This window comes from Mirounga angustirostris, unplaced genomic scaffold, assembly GCF_029215605.1.
Source record: "Mirounga angustirostris isolate CCGP_5_RB_7025 unplaced genomic scaffold, mMirAng1.0.hap1 SCAF_5, whole genome shotgun sequence".
In the NCBI taxonomy this organism is placed as follows: Eukaryota; Metazoa; Chordata; class Mammalia; order Carnivora; family Phocidae; genus Mirounga; species Mirounga angustirostris.
Genome location: NW_026991713.1, coordinates 74,696,587 through 74,711,435, shown reverse-complemented (window position 1 = coordinate 74,711,435; position 14,849 = coordinate 74,696,587). Strand labels below are relative to the sequence as shown.

At 38.3% G+C, this 14,849-nt stretch overlaps 1 protein-coding gene across 4 annotated transcripts in view; it reads left to right on the top strand.

Moving 5' to 3' along the window:
• FGD4 (FYVE, RhoGEF and PH domain containing 4) overlaps nt 1–14,849 on the top strand; it is a 213,756-nt gene that overhangs the window by 176,100 nt on the left and 22,807 nt on the right. For all 4 annotated transcript variants that reach the window (XM_064591407.1, XM_045873648.3, XM_054507109.2 and 1 more), the window contains 6 exons: nt 1,246–1,335; nt 3,343–3,488; nt 3,938–4,094; nt 8,723–8,861; nt 11,923–11,981; nt 12,313–12,459. In XM_064591407.1, the coding sequence (XP_064447477.1) occupies nt 1,246–1,335; nt 3,343–3,488; nt 3,938–4,094; nt 8,723–8,861; nt 11,923–11,981; nt 12,313–12,459 (738 nt within the window). The remainder of the gene's footprint in view (nt 1–1,245; nt 1,336–3,342; nt 3,489–3,937; nt 4,095–8,722; nt 8,862–11,922; nt 11,982–12,312; nt 12,460–14,849) is intronic.

Below are 14,849 nucleotides of genomic sequence, written 5' to 3'. Positions count from 1 at the left end.
GCTGGGCTTGACATATGGTATGAGCAAAACCGGGTGGCAGGGATGAAAACTTAAAGGATGGATGCTAATGATATAATATGAGTAGGAGCTCATAGCAGCTGGATTTTGTGGTAGGGAACTAAGTTTAGAGAGATTCAAGATGCCAAAGCCAGGTAACTGGAAAGGGATGGAACCATCATCAGGCTGGTAAAGTTCTGGTGGGGTAGGGTGGCATGGGGTAGGGTGGGAGGTGGTAAGAGAGAGGTTTTCCTGAAAAGATGAGTTTGGTCTTACATTGACAGCATATCAAAGTGGTAATAAAAGTCCAACAGTCGTTAGGTTTGTGTTATTGCTACTCATTCATGCATTCAGCAATATTTTATTGAATGCCAGCATTTTATTGAAGACAAGAGAGAGTTACCAAGTTAGCGAGAAAAAAAAGTGTTCCCATTCTCATGGAACTAGCAAAGCTATACAAATATATTTAAGGGCTAAGTAAACATACACTGAGGGAATAATAAAGTGTTTGTATTTAAGATAATATGGGTAGAGGGCGCCTGGGTGGCTCAGTTGGTTAAGCGACTGCCTTCAGCTCAGGTCATGATCCCAGAGTCCTGGGATCGAGTCCCGCATCGGGCTCCCGGCTCAGCGGGGAGCCTGCTTCTCCCTCTGACCCTCTCCTCTCTCATGCTGTTTCTCTCTCGCTCGCTCTCTAATAAATAAATAAATAAAATCTTAAAAAAAAAAAGATAATGTGGGTAGAGGGAGGGGAGGATTGATGAAACAAGATTAACAATGAGTTGATAGCTGTTGAATCTTAGTAACGGATACGTACTGGTTCATTTTACTGTTTACTCATATGTGATTGGAATTTTCCCTAACATTTTTTAAAAAGGCAAAAAGTTGGGTACATAGAGCTAATAATTAGACAAGGTATCTGAGAGAATGATGAAATCATGGCTAAAGAGTGGCCTGAGAGAGGCAGGGAGAAAATGAGCCAAATACAGTATCTAAGAAAGATAAAATGTGTTTTAAGAACAAAGATGAGAGTGTTAATTTTGACAGAGGCTACAGATGTTCTAAGTTAAATCTAGAAGATTATTTTAATTTTGTTCATTTCTGGTTGGATGACCCTTCATGGCTGAAATGAATTGGGTACCTGAGAAGCTTGAGAAAACTGTTTTGACCATCTGATAAGGTGTTTATTACTTGAAAAATATGTCCAGGCTTTATTTCCTAATATGTGAACATCTATTGTATTTTTAGGAAACTAATGAGCAAAAGCTTCACAAAATAGCCAACGAACTTTTGCTTACAGAAAGAGCTTATGTCAACCGACTTGACCTCTTAGATCAGGTAAGATTTTCCCTTTCAGGGTTATTTTTTGGCATTGTACATCATTTTTAGTAATCAAGGGGTTTTAGGAACTATAAGAAGAGCATGACTTTTTGGCCAGTGAAAGCTTTTTCTTCAAGGAAATCTTTAGGATTTTTAGCTTTGTCAGTGAATTCACTAGACACAAAGGGTTTTCAATTCATAAAGAGCAGATTCAAGGACTCTCTGTGAGTCACAAAATGCCTTTATCTGTATCTTTCAACACTAAACACTAGTATGTTTCTTGACCATTTGTTATGATCCTAGAGCCATGTTACCATTATCATCTAAATAAGAGATTGGTGATTCTAATTCGTACGTGAATATGTCACTGATTCTATTTGTCTCATGCACTCTTCAGCCCCATGTGAGTCATCTGAATTAATGGAGTATTAGGGCCAGAAGAATTTTGAGCGTTCACTTGTTCAAACTTGTAGGAGACATCTAATACAGTGCCTGGTGTAAAGTTGCATAGTCAATATTTGTTGGTAATGACATCCTACTTTTTCACATTTTGTACTCTCATCACGGAGCCTCTCATTTGAAATACACGTACGTTTACAAAGAAAGTTTTAAAATGCATCATAAGAACACTTGAAAACTAAGGCCTCTTAATATTGTTTTAATGATAAAAGAACAAGGTAATTGGTAGATTGTTAATGTAGACTTCTCTTATTAGAAGAGAAAGTTGCCATGTTTGAGTGTTAATTATAAGAAGAATTGTCCCACTTCTGCCATCGGAAAACTGGAACTTCATGGGAACACGCCATCCTGGGTATTATACCTCCTTATCGTCGGTTCCTAGTGTGAACTCTGGCCCTGTTAGAGTGAGCCTTAAGGGATCAGATTAAGCGTTCTGTTCTTTGAAATAACGAGTTTGTGACTTAAATACTCACTTTCCAAAGAATTTCACTGTAAGTCCATCAATTCATGTTGAGTTTGTACCTTCGAAACAATTTTTTTCCTCATGGGGATTACAGACCTGAAATGTTAGGTATTCCCATCATGGAGACATGTCTTTTCCTCTTACCAGGTTTTGTGGGTTTTTGGTTTTTGTTCTTCTTTATTATTTTAGCTGTATTAGCTTGTCAGCTACTATTGCTGACCTTTTAGAATTTTAGAGTCTTAATTAATATCCTATCTATTGGAGTCTCTAAGGACATAATTTTGTGTTCTTTTTGCCTCCCAAGAAAATGCAGTGGAGGTGAATTTAGAAAATTAACAACCATCTGGACATTATGAAGGAACAGACCTCCTTCTGCCTACATTTAACAGAATGGCAATTAAGAGGTATAGTAGCCCTAGTGGAGTATAGCTAAGACTGCAATTTTTTAAAAAATTGTTTTTAAGATACTCATTATTATGTACAGGAGATCTTTTTATCCTCTTGTAAGTGTTCAAGTTATCATGCATTATTACTTACTTAAAAGCAAGAAAACATCTGTGAACTGAAATTCTTTTATTTATCCATTGACCAGATATTTATTAAGCACCTGTTCTACTGTGGGAACTAAACTGTGATGGCCTCCCTCCCCAAGGGGGCATACAGGTTTTAATAGGGAAAATGAGATTTATGCCAACAAATTACAGTAAAGGGCAATATGATACACGTGCCGTCAAAGTCATTCAAAACATAAAGAGGAGTGAAATGTACCACAATTGTTGTATGTAAAGCTTTCCATCTCTCTTACTTCTACTTATAGATAGGAGTAAATCCCTTTACCTCACTTGGAAATTCTCTGGCACAGAAAAGGTTAACATCCCCCAAATAGATGCATAGCCTAGGTTAGAGTCAAGGTTTCTAATTCTAATTCCTGGTTCTTCTCAATCAAAGCATATATTCAGACATTTCAAAAATGATTTATTTCTTGAACCATGAACCTTTTCATTGATTCAACGAAAGTTACTAAGAGCCCACTATATGCCCAGCACAGTGCTAGGTGGTAACCAATAAAGTTAAAGTAATGTTTGCTTTATTCTCTTATTCAGGTATTTTACTGCAAATTATTAGAAGAAGCAAATCGAGGCTCATATCCAGCAGAGATGGTGAATAAAATCTTTTCTAATATTTCATCAATAAATGCCTTCCATAGTAAATTCCTATTGCCAGAGCTGGAAAAACGAATGCAAGAATGGTAAGAGGAGTAGATGGCAAATGATATGTTTAAGGCAGTCACATTAGGTGCTGCGTTATTTGCTTTTAAATTGAAACAATAATGCTACACAGAGCTACAGCCAAACATTTGAGTTAAATTTTTACTGTAAAGACCACTGATAAGGAGTTGTGGTACATTTTTAGCTTTGGTTGAAAAGGATTTCATATCTGCTCTCCAAACTATCTTTTGATTAGTGGAGATGCGGTATCAGGGCTAATCTGGAGCTTTAAAAACTCCATAGCATGTCTCTTTACTATGTCATTCTAAACTCCCTCTAAAAAGGTGCTGCTTCATTTTCTACCCATCTCATGGCAAGGTGGGTCTGATGAAGCACAGGGAGTGTGTAGAAAGTGATCACTTCATTTGGAGTCTGTTAATTCACTTACTCTCTAAGAAATCTTAATGACCTGTTTCTGTGTTTTGTGCAGGGAAACAACCCCTAGAATTGGTGACATCCTTCAGAAATTGGCACCATTCCTTAAGATGTATGGAGAATATGTGAAGGGATTTGATAACGCTATGGAATTGGTTAAAAACATGACTGAGCGTGTTCCCCAGTTCAAATCAGTAGTTGAAGAAATTCAGGTAATTGGACCCTTTTGTTCAAGGCTATGAATTAGTTTTTCCATAGAAATCGTAAGGTCTTCTAGATCTAAAGTTCAGATTGAGACATCTTGTGAGGCCCTATATCTCAGGGGTTGGAGCACTGGTCTTCTAAATTGAGACATCTGTTGGAGACTGCTAAATTCCATGCTATTCTGAATTATGCAAAAATCATCTCTGCAAAATTAACATATTTATTGAGCACATGCTATGTGCTAAGCAGTAAAGTCTGTTTGCTTTTGAGTCTAGCTTTTGTAAAGATCCACATAAATTTATAAAGTGAGTTCCCATTCAGGTCTATGCTTCTCTTGCTTTCTTTCGGAGGTTGAGATGATGGAATGAATATATAAATGAATATAAAGAATGATTGCCATAAACCCTGACATTCTGCAAACATTATTATTCTGGGGGGGTGTGTGTGTGTGTCACTTTATATATGTGTCCTGATTTTTTTTTTTCCAATTTCACCAAACCTGGATAATACACTTTAATAACACCGTAGTAATTTCTATTTGATTGTCTAGTCAAAGTTGTTAATAATGTATTATTTGATAAAGTTTAAAAAATCAAAAAGGAATTCTTTGGATCACATAGGATTTTTGGGTGGGGAGTCTGCTGCTCCTCTGTTTTCTTTTGTGCTATATAAATATTTCTTATTTTACCATTTCAATTCCTCTAAATTTTAAAACTGTTTTTCATTTTTTTCCTACTATTTGTTGGGGGAATTATAATATGCATCTTAATTTATCACAGTCTACTTCAGATTAATACTAACCTTAATTCTGGTAAAATACAGGCATTTTGCTCCATTGTAGCTCTGTTCCTCCATGCCCTGTGCTTTTAGTCTCCTATATATTCCCCTTGTCGGTTTTAAATCCAGTAATACAGTGATATAATTATTATTTTATATAATTTTATGTCTTTGGAAGAAGGGAGGATATAAGAAAATATATCTATAAATGTATTAACCCATATATTTATCATTTCTGAAGTAAGTTCCTTTCCACATAAAATGATGTGTTTCTCGTAAGGCAGAGATTGGATAGCAACAAATTTTCTTGGTCTTTGTTTATCTGGGAATATCCTTATTTTTTTTTCACTATTGAATTGTATTACTGGATACAGAATTCTTGGCTAATAGTTTTGTTTTGTTTTGTTTTGTTTCAGCAAAATGCATGTCATTTCACTGTGCTCTGTCCTCTATTGTTTTATATGGGAAGTTAGGAACTGTATTGATATTTCCTGTATGTGATGAATTGTTTTTCTCTTGCTGTTTTCAAATTTATCTCTTTGCTTTTGTCTTTCAACAATTTGAATAAGATGTGTCAAATGTGACTCTTTCTATATTTATCTTGCTTAGGGTTGAATTTTTTAGATGTGTAGGGTTTTTTAATCAATTTGAGAAGTTTTCAGCCATTATTTCTTCAAATAATTTACTCCAATTACACGTATGTTGGTATTCTTGTTATTCTACAAATTTCTGAGATGATTCATTTTTCTTCAGTCTTTTTTCTGTTCTTCAGATTGTATCATTTCTATTAATCTTTCTTTGAGTTCATTGATTTTTTTTTTCTCCTGCCATCTGGAATCTGCTGTCGCGTCCCAGTGGTGCATTTTTCATCTCAGCTCTTGTGCTTTTCAACTCCAGAAATTCCATTGGTCCTTTTTATAATGCCTGTTTCCTCCTTGGAAATTGCTATTTGTGCATTCATTGTTATTATACTTTTCATGTTTTTCAAATACAATTTCCTTTCATTCTTTGAACATTTTTATAATAGCTACATTGAAGTCTTTGCCAGCTACATCCAGTATCTGTGTTCATAGACAATTTCTTTTGATTGCCTTTTTTCAGTTTAGTAAATAGTAACAGCTTACTATGTCTTTGAATGTCTCATATTTTTTTTGCTGAATATTGGACATTTTAGATAACCTATTGTGGCAACTCTGGATTCTGATTTCCCCCACTGAAAGAGGCTTTGGTTAGTTTTGTTTGTTTAGTAACTTGCTTAGACTCAATCTATAAAATCTGTCTCTCCTCTGGTGTGCAGTTGCCAATGTCTCTACTCAGCATATGGTTTAATATTCGTGTGTATGTATATGTGATCCCAGCTTTCTAGGCATTGCCCCTCTGTCTGTGTAGGTTAAGGGTCAAACAGTTATTGAACAGAGAGGACTAAACTACCTAGAGCCAGTAAACTGTCTCCTCCTGATGGACCTATGCATAGGGGAACGCATTTAAAGATCAGACCATTTTCAAGTCCACTGGACCCTTTTATATCTCCTGTCTGCATGTTCATAGCCTCAGGGTGGCCCAGGGGGTATACTGGCTTAAGCTCTCATCTGTCTCTGCTGATCATTCACACAGCCTTAGCCAAGAATATTATTATCTAACCTCCCACCTCCAACCACAGCTTCAGGCTAGTAGAGCCATTGGTCTTCCCCACTTGCCCACCTTCACTTTCACTGACAGTGTTGCTGGTTGTGTGCATTGCCCACCACTCCAAATCTAATGAGCCCTCTCAACTTTAGCAGAGACGCTGCCAGTCCTCACAGCCAGTCCCACCCAAACTGAACCTTCCAGTCATTGAATCTTCATTTGCTAGGGGAGGAATGGGTGGGACCCCAGGCCAGAATGCCACAAATTCTCACTGTTCTTACCCAAAGGTCAACAATTTTGAAGCATAAACGCTTTTCAGATTGTTCTGTGCCTTTGGTCAATTTCCAGATGGCTGAAATGGTTGTTTTATCAGTTTTATCCAGCTTTCTAGTTGCTTTTTCCAGGGAGGATTTTGCCAGTCTCCTCCCTCAGCCATAGACAAAAGTCCTGCCTCTTTCCATTCACTTTTTTTCTTTTTCTTCTCTCACGATTAAAGCACTCATCTACCTTTCTGAACTCTGGCTCCTTTGATTCTTTTACTAGCCCCTTTGGCTTAAACTGTGATGTGGACAGAGTACAGGGTTGATTGACTCCTTGCATTCTTCTTGGCCTTCACACCCTCATGTTCCTGGGCCTTTAGCCATCATGTCCTACAGATGCCTCTAGGGTCATTGTTTCTAATCATTTCCTACCTCTAAACTGTCATAGTGCATTGGGAATCAACCAACTAAGTTTAACATTCGGCCGCTTAGTCACTGGACTTCAGAAGACTCTAACTTCTCTGAGCCACAGTTTCTTCATGTAAAAATGTGGAGATCAGTAATATTTTCCTATATTTACTATACATATAATATATAATAATATATATATTTCCTATACACATATACAATAGATTTTTTGGAGAAAGTCAAATGAAATGACTAAACTTATATCATTAGTATTTTATACTGTAGTAAGGAAAGCTATTATTTCTTCAGCTTCCATGTTGATTTCAGGCTCTTCATACATTTTTTTCCTGGTCTACACCATAACTTCCAAACGAATTTCCCCACATCTCCCTAAAGCCACACTGCAGTAAGTTAATCTTAATACATCTCAGATCTAATGATACCACTCTCCTGCATGAAAACCTGCATTTGATGAAGCAAGTCTAAACTCAGCTTGACTTATTACCCCAGATTATCTTTTCTTCCTCATCCCCTGTGTGTGTGTGTGTGTGTGTGTGTGTGTGTGTGTGTGTGTTCCCACTGCCATTGGCCTGTTCTCCATGGTCCCTCTTTGGGCACTTGTCCCTTGGTTGTCTTCCCTTCCCACCAGAGGCTGCCCTCATCAGAGTTCACGTCCAATGCTCTCTTGTCTGTGAAGGCTTTAGTTTCTTGTTTGCTTTGAATGCAAACATCATGTCTTAATACAACTTTTATACCTGACAGTGCCTTGATCATGGTATGAGTTCAATAAGTATTTTAATGGGATTCTTCATTTGTTTAATATGAACAAGAACACATCTTATTTTTCAAATAATCTTTTCCCTGTCTTATGTTAACAGTTTATTAAAAATAAGGGCTATAGACTCAATTTTGCTGTAAGAAAAGGAGATCTATTTACAGAGTTCAGTTTCTAATGGAAAAGACTGGCATGGCCTAATGAAAAACTAAAATTTTGTGAGAGATAATAAGATGCTCAGATCTTGTCATTCTTCTATGTGGAGTCTTTTTAAGTTCAAAAGAAATGACATTTATGGTAGCCTTATTATTAAATAGTTTCTGCTGAGTCCAAAGTCATGTAATACTGTTGTGCTTGTGAACCTCATTAAATATATGCATCTTTTAAAAATCTCTGGAGTATGATTCAATAATGTGACCACACAAACCCTCCTAGTGACTAATTGAAGTGGTTGCCAGCAATCTGGAATTTTCTTCCTTAAAATTCTGCTTGATTTTTCTTTCTGTTCTTAGACTAGATTGGTGGGCCTCAAACTTTAATGTTGTAAGAATGTGGGATATTTTAAAATGCTTGTTCACAGGCCTTAGCCTCAGAGATTCTGGTTTCATAGATTGGGAAAGGGTTCAGAATTTGCATTTTTAATAGTGCCTTAGATCGATCTAATGCAAGTGTCCACAGACCACACTTTGTAGGGAAATACTGTCCTTCATGAAAGTTCTGTATGACAGTGAGTTTTTAGATGGGCCGATTTCATTTTTAAATCTTTCTTCAAAAACCTTTCTCATTGTAGAAACAGAAGATCTGTGGGAGCTTGACTTTGCAGCATCACATGCTAGAACCTGTTCAGCGGATTCCCCGGTATGAGATGCTCCTGAAGGACTACCTAAGGAAATTGCCCTCTGATTCTCCTGACTGGAATGATGCTAAAAGTAAATGCTTCTCTCCTGCCCCCTTTCTATTATGGGGTAATCAAGTGACCTGGCAGCCTTGTGGTTAAAGAGCAAGATATATCTCACAGCCAATTTAGTAAAATATTGCTGCCAAAAAATAACCTCACTGGAAATTGTCATCAACATCTCAATTAGGCAAGCCCTTCTGAGCCCAAATCACAGGTTTAGAGCAATGCAAATCACATTTCTCATGCTGATTTCACATTAATCATTAACTCAGAAATCTGAAACGATAGTCTTAGAAAGACATCTGGAATAGCAATACACAATTACCTTCTCACAGGAAGAATACAACCATTCAGAATTACTGGTGTTGCTGGTTAATTAGATAGGTTGATGCATACCAAGAGAGCTAAAATGACATTTACTGTGTAAAAATAACCTAAGCAAAGTTGGCTCTACCTACCCTAAAAGAGAAGAGAAAATGATGCTTTGTAGTGTCAGTTAACATTTTCCCGGGAAAATTTTACTCCCGTTCTTCTAGTTGTTTTCTATTTTTTCTTTAGAGCTTAACGAATGGGTTTTTTGTTTTTATTTTTTAATTCTTATGTTAATCCCCATACATTACATCATTAGTTCTAGATGAAGTGTTCCATGATTCATTGTTTGTGCATAACACCCAGTGCTCAATGCAGAACGTGCCCTCCCCAATACCCACCACCAGGCCAACCCATCCTCCCACCCCCCTCCCCTCTAGAACCCTCAGTTTGTTTTTCACGAATGGGTTTTTTTTAAGGCTCAGGAGTTTCAATACTTTAGCTTTCTCACGTACTTTTTTTTTTTTTTTAAGATTTTATTTATTTATTTAACAGAGAGCGACACAGCGAGAGAGGGAACACAAGCAGGGGGAGTGGGAGAGGGAGAAGCAGGCCTCCCACCGAGCAGGGAGCCCGACGCGGGGCTTGATCCCAGGACCCTGAGATCATGACCTGAGCTGAAGGCAGACGCCCAACAACTGAGCCACCCAGGTGGCCCTCTCATGTACTTTTTAAAAAAAAAATCAAAGCATATGACTCTTGATCCTAGGGGTCATAAGTTCAAGCCCCTCATTGGGTGTATAGTTTACTTTAAAAAAAAAAAAATTTATAAGGGGGCAGCTGGCTGGCCCAGCCAAAAGAACATGTGACTCTTGGTCTAGGGGTCATGAGTTCAAGTCCCACTTTGGGTGTATAGCTTACTTTAAAAAAAATTTTTAATTAAAAAAAATAAATCAAGTAACTGAAGGGTAGAATACAAGTTTAAGGGATAGAAATGGCTTAGTGTCAAGAACTAACTATGCTGCTGTACAATCTTGAAACATTGGTACTTTGCTAGTAATTTCTTGTTTTTATTATAAGTGTACCCTGGTAAGAGATGAGGAACACAGAATACAGTCTTTCGTCTTGGCAGTCTGGGTCTTTTTTTTTAACAGAGGCTTTCTCTGATACATTTCTCCTACCACCCAAGTGAGTCAATGACCACAGGAACTTCTCTACTTCCCTTTCCCCCTTTACAGTTTAGAATTATCCTGACTTGACTTTTTCCACTTTCCACTTCATGCCCACTTCCCACTCATCTGGGCTGCATGGCTGGTTTTGGTGGCAGAACTAGTGGTAGGACTGAAGGTGGGATCACCACTGCTACTCCTCCAACTGCTGATCCCAGGTTATTTTATTTCTGTCTCCCTCTACCTTGGATCCTGTAGGGAATGCACAGAATTGCCCCCGTCAGGAGAGTCCTCCTAAGTCTAAATAAAAATTCAGTTTCTTCTATACTCAAAGACTTAGACTTGCCCTAAGCTGGCCGTGTCAACAATGAGAAGGTTAACAACGCTGTAGGGTATTTTATTACTCTCTTTGGTTGCCCACTGCTCCTTAAACTAAAATTGTAAGGAAATCACAGAGGTGCTTTTAGAGACCCAAAGTAGAGGAGGACGCAACAAAAGTGCATTCTGTTCAGCCATGGAACAAAGAAGACAGAGTATTTGGTCTAGAAGTAATGAGGTTGTTGCGGTAACGGAATTAATCAGGCCAGTATTCATAAGATAGAAAAGAAAGAGCAGGTCATGATTTAGGATTGAGAGCATTCCCTGGGGTTGATCCAGCAGGAGGCCTGAGCCTCCACAGCTCTTCACCAGCGGTGCTGGAGCCCCTACCTTGCCCTTACCAGATGGTTCCCATTCCCATCTCTCCCACCACCTGCTCAGCAACAAAACCTTCCATCAGCATTGGCATCAGTGGATTCCCCCTCACCTGACCAAGACTAGAACTGTGAGTGTGTTTTCCCAAAGAAATTTGGTTATGCTTGGTGGTTAATTTGCTCATAAAACTCATAAAACAGTATTCCTGCTGAAATGTTGTAGAACTTTGAACCAGAAGATGTAGGTGTCCCAGTGTGGCCCCACAGTATCATAGTTGTGTGACCTTAACCAAGCCACATCACTTGCCATTTGTTTCATCTGCCAAGTGGAGCTGGCTCATGGACTCTCCATTCGAGGTTGTGTAAGAATGAAGCGACATAGGGGTGCCTGGGTGGCTCATTCGTTAGGCGTCTGCCTTCGGCTCAGGTCATGATCCCAGGGTCCTGGGATCGAGTCCTGCATCGGGCTCCCTGCTCGGCGGGAGGCCTGCTTCTCCCTCTCCCACTCCCCCTGCTTGTGTTCCCTCTCTCGTTGTGCCTCTCTCTGTCAAATAAATAAATAAAATCTTAAAAAAAAAAAAAAAAAGAATGAAGTGACATAATATATATGAAAGTGTCTGGCAAAGTGCCTTGTACCAGTTTAGTGTACATGTATTTGTTAATTTTGAAGGTTCATTATATAGGTCATCTGTATAGTTGTGTATGACTTATTTACAGGGAAATGTCCTTCATGTTCCAAGTAATCTGCTTACAAATCAACTTGTTAAAGTATCTGTTTTGTAAATGGAAATTGCCCCTGCTTTTGGTGTCAGATGTGGTCAGTGGTCTCGGATTTCTTCTTATTGTAGTATATGTTATTCAGCTCTTTAGTAGCATAGAAAAAACAAAACACATTTATTTAATTTTCTTTTTTCCCATTTAGAATCACTTGAAATTATATCTACAGCAGCAAGCCATTCTAATAGTGCAATAAGAAAAATGGTAAGTGTTTTTCAAAGGAGATGGGAATCTTCTAGTTAGATAATGTCAGTAACATAACCTAATATTATCTGCAGGTTTGGACAAAAACAAATTGATACTGGTGAACAAAAAAGATTCTTTATTAAATGTTTAGTGTTATGTGGAATAATCCTCTCCCCTCTTCTCCTAGGTTTCAATTTGCTTATAACTGACACATTTTATACCAAATTTATGCTTAGTCCCAGTCCCTTCTGAACTATCCAGATTTTAGCTAAGGTCATGGTATTATTAAAGCCACTAAGGTAAAACCTCCCTTTATTTGGTCTTGCTGTGTTTTGTTTTAATTTCCTAGGAGAACCTAAAGAAACTCTTAGAGATTTATGAGATGTTGGGAGAGGAAGAAGACATTGTAAATCCTTCAAATGAACTAATAAAAGAGGGACAGATCCTCAAACTAGCTGCTCGGAACACATCAGCACAAGAACGCTACCTTTTCTTAGTGAGTATTATAGTGTGAGCCGGTCACGTAAGAATAATTCATAAATGTTGTTCTGTGCATCTTGGAAAAGTAGGATCCTTGCTTCCTCACCAAAGCAATTCTGTCCGACCTGGTTTAATCAACACTGTTAGGGGAAATTCCTTCATAACTAAAACGTGTTCTTTCAAGGACACAAATCTTAAAGTATTTAAAAAATATTTTTCTGTGTACTTAACACGTGTCAGTTACCTTAGTAACACACAACTGAAAACAATTTAACCTGTCCATGATGATCATAGCTATCAGTGTGGGGGAAGTATGATATGTTTTCTCAAATTTTCCTTGTTTCAGATTCACTCTTCCTTTCGTTCTTATAGGCTAATGGGTACCACTTTCTGACCAGAGTTCTCTTCCTAGTTCTCTCTGATCACCACTTTTGATCTTTCCAATTTGAGGAAATGTATCCTCAAGGTTGTGAAGTTTGTGCCTAAAATATCTCTGAAAAGTGTGTGAGTTTGCCATGTAGTTCCTTTTCACTGGAGTTGGTCCCTGTCCCTTCCTTTACTTCCTGGAAATGACATTTAGTCTGCGGCTTATCTCAAATGTAAGAGCTTTTCCTGGGGCATCCAGGCCATTATGTTTTTAGTCTCTGTTAATTCCAGTTCCTTTCTGTATCTATTGGTATAATAAGAATCACAGTAATAGCTAACATGGAGTAACAATAAGGTAACACTGAGTAATAGCTCAGTAAATGTTAGCTATTGTCAGGATTGTTATTAGAGTCACAGAAACAGAGACACATTGGTCATGAGGCTGACTTTGTGCTGCAAGGCAGTCCTCCCACCAGCCATAGTATGAGTTTAACTGGGGGCTTATAGGTTTTCATTTTCTGGTTACAGCCTCCAAGGAAAACTTACAGGGACTAAATATCATGCATAGGGGTGTTCAGTATCTCTCATTTTTCAAAAAGAACATTTGGTTACCATATTACCTAGCTGTTCTCCCAAGTTTGTGTAACTCAAGAAAATTGATGGGGCACCTGGGTGGCTCAGTCGTTAAGCATCTGCCTTTGGCTCAGGTCATGATCCCAGGGTCCTGGGATCGAGCCCTGCATCGGGCTCCCTGCTCCGCAGGAAGCCTGCTTCTCCCTCTCCCACTCCCGCTGCTTGTGTTCCCTCTCTCTCGCTGTGTCTCTCTCTGTCAAATAAATAAAATCTTTAAAAAAAAAAAGAAAGAAAATTGAAAATATATGTCTACACAAAACGTTTATGAATGTTTACAGCAGAATTATTCATAGTAGGCAAAATATTTGGACATATGGATATAGTGGTATATCTATGCAATGGAATGTTATAGGTCAATAAAAAAGAAGAAAATATTGGTACATGCTACATGGATGAACTTTGAAAACACTGTGACAAGTGAAAGAAGCCATTCACAAAAGCCCATACTGTATGATTTCATTTATATACAATGTCCAGAGTAGGCAAATGCAGAGAGGCAGGATGTAGGTAGTGGTTGCCTGGGGCTGGTGGGGAAGAGGAAATGGACAGAGGGTTTACATTTGGAGTCATGAAATGTTCTGGAATTAGAAAGTAATGATGACTGCACAATTTACAACTGTATTAAACCACGAATTGTACATTTTAAAAGGGTAAATTTTATGTTATATGAATTACGTCTCGATAATTTTTAAAAATATATAGATGTTGTCCATATAACTGTAAAAATCTTCATTTGAGCTCAACAAAAGTACTTCACCTCTCAGAGGTTATGTAAAGCAAGGATTATGATGTCCTGTCAGGGTTCAGACGTCTATTTATTTGAAATACAGGTTTTGTTATTCAGGTGTGGTGAGGCCACCAGATCAGGAGACAGTTGCCATGAGAAACATCGTTATACTCACAGATTCCCAAAAGGAGAGACATGCCATACCATGGGGGTTACCTGAGAAAGCAGCAGGGTCCATAAGGGGCAGAGGGAGCAAGCAGAAAATGTGAGCAAGAGCCTTTATTGTGGGTTCAATGAGAAGGAATGGGCAAAGCAGCATAAACAGGTTTAGGATTTGCTAGTTTAAATAATTCCATCAGGCTCTGGGATACTGGGGCTGTTGTCTGGTACCTGGCCCTGAGGGGTAGGGCAGGGGAATACTGGCCCAGGAAGAGCTCAAGAAAGGAGGCAGTGGGGGTTGGGCTCTGGATGGGTTGCTTTCCATATGAAAGGCATGCTTGCAGGTGAGTCATTTACTACTTATAGGAAATGGGTAACCCTAAGAGGGACAAGTCTCTCCATTGTCAGCAAAGCCCCAAGATGTCAAAGCATCAAAAATACAGATTAAAAAGACATACTTAATATACTATTTTGGGCAAAATGCGTAGGAGTTAATGTCTTCCCTTTGCTTTTACCCTTCC